Raw genomic sequence first — 8,523 nt, 5'->3', positions numbered from 1 at the left:
GGGTGTTGGTCTCTTCTCCCAAGTAACTACTTATAGAAGGAGAGGAAATGGCCTCAGGTTGTGCCAGGGGAGGTTTAGATTGGGTATTAGGAAAAATTTCTTCACTGAGAGAGTGGTCAAGCATTGGAACAGGCTGCCCAGGGAGGTGGTGGAGTCACCATCTCTGGAAGTGTTCAAAAAACGTCTAGACGTGGCACTTCGGGACATGGTTTAGTGGGCATGGTGGTGTTGGGTTGATGGTTGGACTTGATGATCTTAAAATTCTTTTCCAACCCTAATGATTCTATGTAATTATGGTCTTGTATGGAGGTGACACCGGCTATGCCGTACAGGCTGTGAGCAGCCCCGAGCAGAGCACACCTTGCCAGAAAGCGGCTGCTAAATGGACATGGCAGTAATGAATGAACCTCTTCAGCAGTCTGTGTTGTTGGAAATGCTCCAAACCATAGTAAATACCAGACTGCAAAACCACACTGTAAATCTCCATCTCCTACTCTCACTTAAGTCTTTAAAAATGAGCGTTCCCAGTTTGAAGCAACTTGTGGAAATCTAAGAAAAAAAGTAAGAATGGTAGCAGTCCTTTTCTCTCTGCCATGGGGGAGTTCACTGGAAGCACCAAAGGCTCTCAGGAAACACATAATTTTTGTGTATCTGTCTCTGCATGACGTGGACCTGATCCTTGAAAGAATGGCTTGTGTTAAATCCCAGGAGCTTTTACATTGCTCCAGGCTGAGATGGTGGAGGATGGGTAACAGAGCATCTGCTCTGTTTGTAAGACAGTTTGGGCACTTGCACACAGCGTTTCTGTCCTGTCTGGGCCATTAACCATAGGCTACGTGGGACTGGATTTGCGCTGAATCTTCCTGGTGGTCTCGCCACCCACCGCCGATTAGCTGGCAGTCCTATCCTACTTCAGTGACTTTCTTTCCAGAAGAAAGTTAAAGAAAATATAAAATGTTGTCCTTGTTTTAAGTTTTATGCTAAACTAGAAATTAAATATTCATCTGAATTTCTTTCTTTAAACTCTCTTATTTGGTAATTAATCATGTCCCCAGTAGGTATCATTAATGAGCTTTCTGAGCCCTAAGATTTTCCGTGGAGAATTGGAAACATCATCTGCGCCTCTGAGGATTCAGTAGTTACGTTTCTGCCTAACCAGACACTTTCTCCTTGGGAAGGAGAAGCCACGCTCACAAGAGAAACTTCATACTGGGATGTGTGGTGATGACAAACTGAGATTTATCTTAGGCTGTGTCATACAACGGAGGCTCTCCTCAAAGCCCCATGGCCAGGCTGTGGCTTTTCTTCATTCCTGGTCTGTGTCGAGGTGAAACCCCTTGGTGACCACGGTCGGAGCACTGGTGGCACCCCGACTGAGCTGCGCTGCTTTTGCTTGCACGATGCGGCGCAGTTGCAGGCAGCCCGGGTACACAAGGGCACACAGCCGGCTTCTGACCCAGACAGCAATCTGGGCTGACCCCAGGAGAAAATGAAGGAAAACTTTTCAAAACGGTTAGGGTGATATGTTTTGGCTTCAGATGGGTCTTTGGGCAGCAACTTCCTCTAATACGAATGAGTTTGTCCCTTCTGAAATTTTGACTTCAAAAGCCCACCCTGGCAAGCAATTCAGTTTTCTTCCTAGTGCCTCCTCGCAGACTGTCTAGCAATTGAATCGAACCAGATTGCACCAGATTATTTGTGATGGCGATATGAACTGCTGCTGAACGAAACCTGAGTTTAAAACAGCAAATCAAATCTGAACTGCGAGCACCGGGGCCAGTGAATCGTGCATGGAGGCAAACAGAGTAACAGCAAGCAGCGTCAGAAAGGGGTGGCCCGTTCCCAGCCGTACAGGAGAGGAGATAAGCACTCATGATGGAGCGTTTCTCATCTGTCTGACGGGGGTATGTCCTAATTGGAGCCCAAAAGGAGAAACATCGTGATTAGTGGTGTAAAGGCGTTGGTCTTAGCAAATCATGTTGTTTTGAGCATGTGTTCTGTAGCTAAGGCTCAGTCTGCCTTTGGGCCATTTAAGTTTTAAATTTATGTTAACTCCAGTGAAGCACAAGAATCACATCAGGGCTAGCTTTGTCCTGGAGCAATCCCGAGCGCCAGGCGGGAGCGCAGTGAGATGAGCTCCATATGCCAGCAGATGGACATTAGTGTTCCAGCATCCCCTAAAATATGAAATTATTCCTCAGTTTTGCTCCCATTAAAAGCAAAGAAATGCGGTGATGAGCCAGGCCCTCGGCATAACTTGTTCCTTGAATCCACTTCTCCAGCTTTCTGCTTTCCTCAGTTGCTGGATGTGCGTTGTATCGAGGTCTGAAAACACACTATGTGTCACTCTTCATACTAGTCTTTGCTTTAAAACAGTATTATTCCTTCCACGTGAAGCAGTTGGCCGAAACTGTGGGCTTTTGAAAAATCTCATGTATTTGAGCAGAGCAGAAGCCAAATGTCAAAAGATGGGTCCTTGCTCATGGAGCGAAGCTCCTTCCCTCTCCTACCATCCCTGTTTCAAATTCCCAGAGTGAGCCATTTGCTTTCTCTGCCCTTCTCAAGCTTTTAATTGTGCTTTCTCTCCAAAACACAGCCCCCTGATCCATCCTCAAGCCCCTGTATTTATTTATTCAGTCTCTGAAAACCCCTTTGCCATGGCCTGGCTTCTCCTCAGCCATGTGAGTCTTGGGTGGCACCTAAGCAAAGGGGCCATCAGCTCTTCTCCCATTCAGCATGAAACGTGCTGCTCATGGCCTCATTTTACTGTTTATCCCAGCCAACGTCTTTTAGTGCAGCGTGAGCCAACCATGGGGAAGTTTCTTTTTTTTTTTTTTTTCAATCAGGTAAAAACTGGAGGAGCCCAAATGAGGGTGCAAAGGGGAAAGCATCACACCCTCTTAAGACTCCATCCTACAAAGACCTGGACAGCCCCCTTCCTACATATGTGCTCAAGGTATTAAACATTCCACTGCTGTGTTAAACTGGTACCAAACTCTCTACCTAAATATGACTTTCGGATGTATTAAAGCTCTCAATGGAAACCGGTCCCGTATTTGCAATTGAGATGCCTCTATCCTGCCTTCTCCTGTATTTCAGAGCATGTGGCTAAGACATCAAACCTCGAGAATGTAAAGTTTACCTGGCATGAGGAGACAGCTTATGAATACGAAAGTCGCATGAATGCAGAAAAGAAGCCCAAGAAATGGGACTTCATTCACATGATCCAGGTAAAAGTCTCTGCAAAGTAAATGTTGTCAAAGACTTGGCTGTTAAAAGTATGCATGAAGTATGTGACCTCATTATCCTCTCTAAGGGGAAGAAAGGTGAGTTTATTTCCCTGTAATTTAAAGTACTTAAGCATAAGTGAACTGCAAAAATGAAAGATGAGTTACAGCAAAGCAACTTTAAGCACAGTAGTCCTATTAATCAGGCTGTGGGTGGCAGTCAACTAAAAATACGTTTTAACTAGTGTTTTCAAAGCTCCTTGTCCTCTCTGTGAAATTGCCTTTGTATTTCCAAGTTTACTGAAGCCATTACAAGCCATCTTCAGTGCTAAGAAAGGCAGACCTCTTTATCTCCGGTTAATGAAGGAAGACGGGCTTGGTCCTGGGAGAGCCAGAGAGCAGGCAGGGCGGTGACAGCCCCGAGCTCGCAGCGTGAGCCTGCTGCCTGCCGTTGTGCCTTGTCGTCCCGCTGCTCTTCTGTTCAGATTGCCCCGTTCGGTTTCTTTCACCTAGTGGTACCAGTTATAATATTCACCAGGACCGCACCATATCTCTGCGAGCATCTCTGCTCTTTCCAGATGCTGTATTACGTGAAAGACGTCCCAGCGACCATCCGTTTTTTCCGCAGCCTCCTGGCAGCGCAGGCGAAGCTCCTCATCATCCTGGTGTCAGGTGAGAGCTGTTCCACCAACACTGCTCGGTGGGGCAAGAACCACGAGAACCTTTGGGGTTCCTGCGAGTTCAACGCAGGCCAGCTAGAAAAAATGCACGTTTTTATTTAACACGCCCTTTATCACCATAGAGGTGTACTGGCTGCATAATAAATGGTGCCCGCTCATCTGCACCCATTGAAATCTGCACGCCCGCGGTATCTGCGCAGCTCCGTGCTGCAGGTTGTAAAGCCAACGGCTTTGTGAGCCGCCAAACCTGTGCCGTGGGCACAAAGCGGCTTCCTCTGGCCGGTGACGGGTGGCAGCGGGGAGCCCCGGAGCGGGCGAGAGGCTCCGTCCCACGGCCCTCACTCGCACGAGCTCCTCCAGCCTCTGCCATTTTCTGTAAAGGGCTTTTCAGGCTGGGGCCGCTTACCTCGCTCCTGGAGACTTGTGGCATTAAGCGAACGGCTACAACGGGGCTCGGCTGTGCCGTACAGCAGGTGTTAGAGCACATATGGTTCATTTTCTTCTCAAACTGCCCATTTCCTTAATGTCGTCATTTTGGGTGGAAAACAGTGTTCTTAGGCCACTTCAGATCTGAAAGAGATGCTCCGTGGTCAATCCAGAAGGAAGGTGTAGCAATGGAGTAAACAAGAACCTTTTAATACTGTGGGCAGGGTATGCTAGAGATACTGCAATGGTGGGGTCTAACTTGAGTCTAGAAAGTCTTGCCTCACAAGCCGTGGAAGTTTTAGTTACGTGAACAGTCACATCTGATGATAATTTTTTCAGGCGTGTCAAATGTTAGTTCTTCAGAGGTTTAATCTTAATTTTTTATTGAATTTGGCCATGCCTGCAAACCGTAATGTGATGAAGTTCCGTTTTTGTGTTCATGAAGTGTCCCCAGTGAAGCGGCACTTCTCTGACCTGAATTTATTCAAACTATTTTTCTCCAAAATGTTTTTGGTTTAAAGTGTTTTCAAGCAGTTCACTACACGAAATCTGTATTTTAAATGATCTGAGTTACTGTTAAAATGAGCACTGAAGCAAAAAGAGGTACTGAAAGATAAGCAGAAAAAAGCTCATTTCAAAAAATGAAGGTAATGTCTTCTCCAACACAAACACATTAGGATGTGTTAATTAAAAACCAGCCTGGGAATAGGACTGATAGGAGAGGGCTTGGTCAGTCGGTGAAGGTTGCAATCCCTCCTGCTCCATCCCTGCCGGGAGAGCAGGCGAATTGAAAGAGCCATCCGGTGTTATTTTTAACACATTTAAAAAATCTGTTTACATCGCCTCGAAAACAAAAGTAGTGCCATATGCTGAGCCTGTTGAGAGCTATTATAATAACGCTTCGTTCAGGTAGTGTATAATTGCTCGGCTCCGAGATGGCACCGAGTCACACAACACTGACACCAGCAAATTTTCTGCAATTAGTGCTCTGCGTTCAATTTCCACCAGGTGAAAGAAAATATTGTAGCCCCTCTTCTAAACACCAAACTGTTTATTTGACTATAAATAACTGTTTGCAGAGAAAGCATTTGCAAAACCGCCGAGCGACTGGTTTTAGTAGTTATGGAGATTTATAGTCCTAACTCTCAAGAGCTGTTCATTAGGCTCAAAGTTATTTTCATCCTGTCCAGTCATTCTGGGTGATCCTTTTATAAATGATTTATAGCAGAAATGCTGAATCACAGATGCATGCTGAGGGAAAATAAAGATGTGAAGACGTATCTGGGGCGTTTTCAGCTTACCCAGCTGGTTTTCTTTCTAAAACATCCCTTGAGAAGGGGAGCGTGCACGAGCGTGGGCTTGGCATGGGCTCAGTTCTGGAGGTGGTTGCGGTGCTACAGGAGCCTTCTACTTCGTCACCCTTCATCTTTGCTCACCCAAATAATGCACAGCCCAAATGTCCTTCTAGCACCACTGGGGAGGTCTGCGTGGGGTGAGGGGCAGCCCTCTCATCGCCCATGCCCAGCGGCATGTGGGCGTGATGGGAGTGAAGGCTGAAGGCTAGGAGGATGGTGCAGCTTCCTCCTGGGCTCTGTCCATCCCACCCTTTTCTCCACCACGCATCCAGCTGCGTGGACAATGTGATGAGGGTTTTGCACCCCACGTATTTCACGTGGCAATAATCGTTTCAGTGAAGCTCATGTGTAGCTCAACCACAAATTAGGCGAAGGAGCAGGAGAGGATTTGGTCTTCCAAAGAGGCAGCTGAAATCTAGGGAACAGTTTAAATCAAGAAGATAAAACTGAATAGCTTGTGTTCTGCATGTGGACTACAGAAGGATATCCCTGAGAGATATTGCCTATGTGCATGAAGCAGAGGGGTGCAGCATGTTGGGAGCGGAAGGGGGGAGGATTAAAGTGCACTGAGCTGCTCTGGCCTCAGCTGGGGGCTTGGTGGGGAGGGCTGGAGCTCCGGGGTAGGTAACGTGTCCATCCCGTCCTGCAGCCCCAGCCCCAAAGCGCAGAGGCATCCACCATGCCCCAGGACACATATCCCAACTCTGGAGAGACCCTGCTCACAGCAAGGACAACTACTAGAAAACCCAGATGATCAATAATTTGTTCAAATAGTGTTTTCCTTATTCCTGAGCATTTTTCTGGTGGTTTATCTCTCAGGAACCAGTGGCTGGGAAACACTGTGGAAGAAGTACGGGTCTTCCTTCCCTTTAGAAGATCTCTGCTCTTATGTTTCCTCTGCTGACATTGAAAGGATACTGGATTCAGCTGGGCTGAAGTACCAGGTCCATGAGCTTCCGTCCCACATGGACATAACAAGCTGCTTTATTGAAGGGAACGAAGATGGGGAGCTGTTGCTGGATTTCCTCACAGAAACTTGTGAATTTTCTAAAACTGCTCCTCCTGAATTAAGGAGTCAGGTAATGGAAGAGTTGAGAAAGCCTGAGTGCAGTGAAAAAAGAGATGGGAAGGTGCTTTTTAATAACAACCTGAGTGTAATAGTGATTGAGCCATGAGTTAACTTCTTGCTTCTTGATTGAAAGCAAATAGTCAGATACAAACTGTCAGCAGCTGAAATGTGTTTTTCCTACTTTATAAATGGCTTAGTTTACTTCAGTACTAATACATAATTTTTGGAGCCTGTTAAGAAATCAGTATTAATATCTGTTGCTATAAGCGAGCCTTGATACCTGATTAATTCTGTACTAATCTATGAATGTGTAACTCACTAAGCAGTTAATTGTGCTTTATTGTATGGATGTTGTATAATGAGATGTCACCCAGACCATCCACTCAGGCGCTGCAGAAACCTGACCATTTCCTAAGAAACAATCAAGAACTAGATGTGGTTTTGCCATCTTCATTTAAACAACTCTCAACAGACCAAATAAGCAAATTACAGGTTCTCAGTGGAGCTGGCAAGAGCGGAGGCTGAGAATGACCGACCGTTTGGGTGGCTGCTCAATGGGAGCTCTTGAGCTTGCTGTGACTTCCAGACCTCATACCTCCAGTTGTTGTGAAAGTGGCCTCACACCTCCTTTTAATGGCACTGCTTCCCTTTTCCTGTATCTGTACTTTATTTTTATGATGTTGCGTCTGCAGAGCGGCTTGTGTACCAGGTCCACACTGGCACTGCAAGAGAGAAGCTATTGAAGACGGTTGAGGAACAGCAGTGGTAAAAACCATCCTGGAGAGGTGGATTTCACTAGCGATCCCGATGCAAAGCCTTTGTTAGGAAGCAGCTACTGCCGTCACATAGGGCTTTTGGGTGTTTTTAGCTAAACACACAAACCTCCTGGTTGCAGCCTTTCACTAGACCTGGCAGCAAGGGCCGTGGGTGGCTTGTGAGCTTCGTAACACGGAAGATGTGAAAGTGAACTCTGATGCCAAACTGACACGTTTGGGTGGGATTTGTTTCATTTTCAATGGGGTCATGTCAGGTAAATCTGTTCAGTATATAGTATCGGGTGTTCAGCAAGAAGGTGCGTCGCCTCCTTGGTCCCTTCTCCATGTGGGGCTGTCTCCACTCCAGTAGTTGAAGCATTTGTTTTGCTAAATGTTTTTATGGTTTTAAGAAGTATTATGCTTTCTGCAAGGCACAATGCATAGTGGGAGACAATATAGTCACTTGAATGAATTTAATAGTCTGAATACTCAGTTTATCTTGTGAAACAGGTGTGATTTCTGCCGTTGAAATAACATGATTCAGCATTGAAACGGCTTACTGTACGTAATGCCTTAGCTACAAGAAAATATGCTTTATTTTTGCATATACACTTCTGATACAGTATAGATTATTAATGATTTGAAGTTATTTACAAGAGACCATATTGGGCATTAATAGCTGTTTGTATTCGTTTTAGGGTGAATTATTGGAAACACGCACTTCTCCTAGTGATCAAATATTAATTCCAGTGTATTTTAAAATGCTTCCATGATATTTCTCAGCTGTTGAACCGAACAAAATCTGTTACTTTCGCACAGTGCTACATACGGATTCCCGCATTAGGAGACCTTGGTATATCTGTAAGCTGCTACGGTGACACGCCGAAGCGGGAAGGAGAAAATCCGTCATTAGGACAGATTGCTGCATGCATTTCTAATGGGAAGCAAATTAAAGTTACAATTATTTTCATAGCTCTTTTGTGTTGTCAGTGACCTCTTCTAAACGGTACT

At 45.7% G+C, this 8,523-nt stretch overlaps 1 protein-coding gene across 1 annotated transcript; it reads left to right on the top strand.

Moving 5' to 3' along the window:
* Positions 1-3,099: 3,099 nt before the first annotated feature.
* Positions 3,100-6,863, top strand: HNMT (histamine N-methyltransferase; the record flags this gene model as incomplete). Its single annotated transcript, XM_010291517.1, has 3 exons — positions 3,100-3,230; positions 3,806-3,899; positions 6,508-6,863. Coding segments are annotated over 3 exons (581 nt in total), but the record flags the coding sequence as incomplete, so codon positions are not given.
* Positions 6,864-8,523: the final 1,660 nt, after the last annotated feature.

Source organism: Phaethon lepturus, unplaced genomic scaffold (genome assembly GCF_000687285.1).
Source record: "Phaethon lepturus isolate BGI_N335 unplaced genomic scaffold, ASM68728v1 scaffold40097, whole genome shotgun sequence".
NCBI lineage: Eukaryota > Metazoa > Chordata > Aves > Phaethontiformes > Phaethontidae > Phaethon > Phaethon lepturus.
This window is presented reverse-complemented; position numbering and strand designations above follow the sequence as displayed.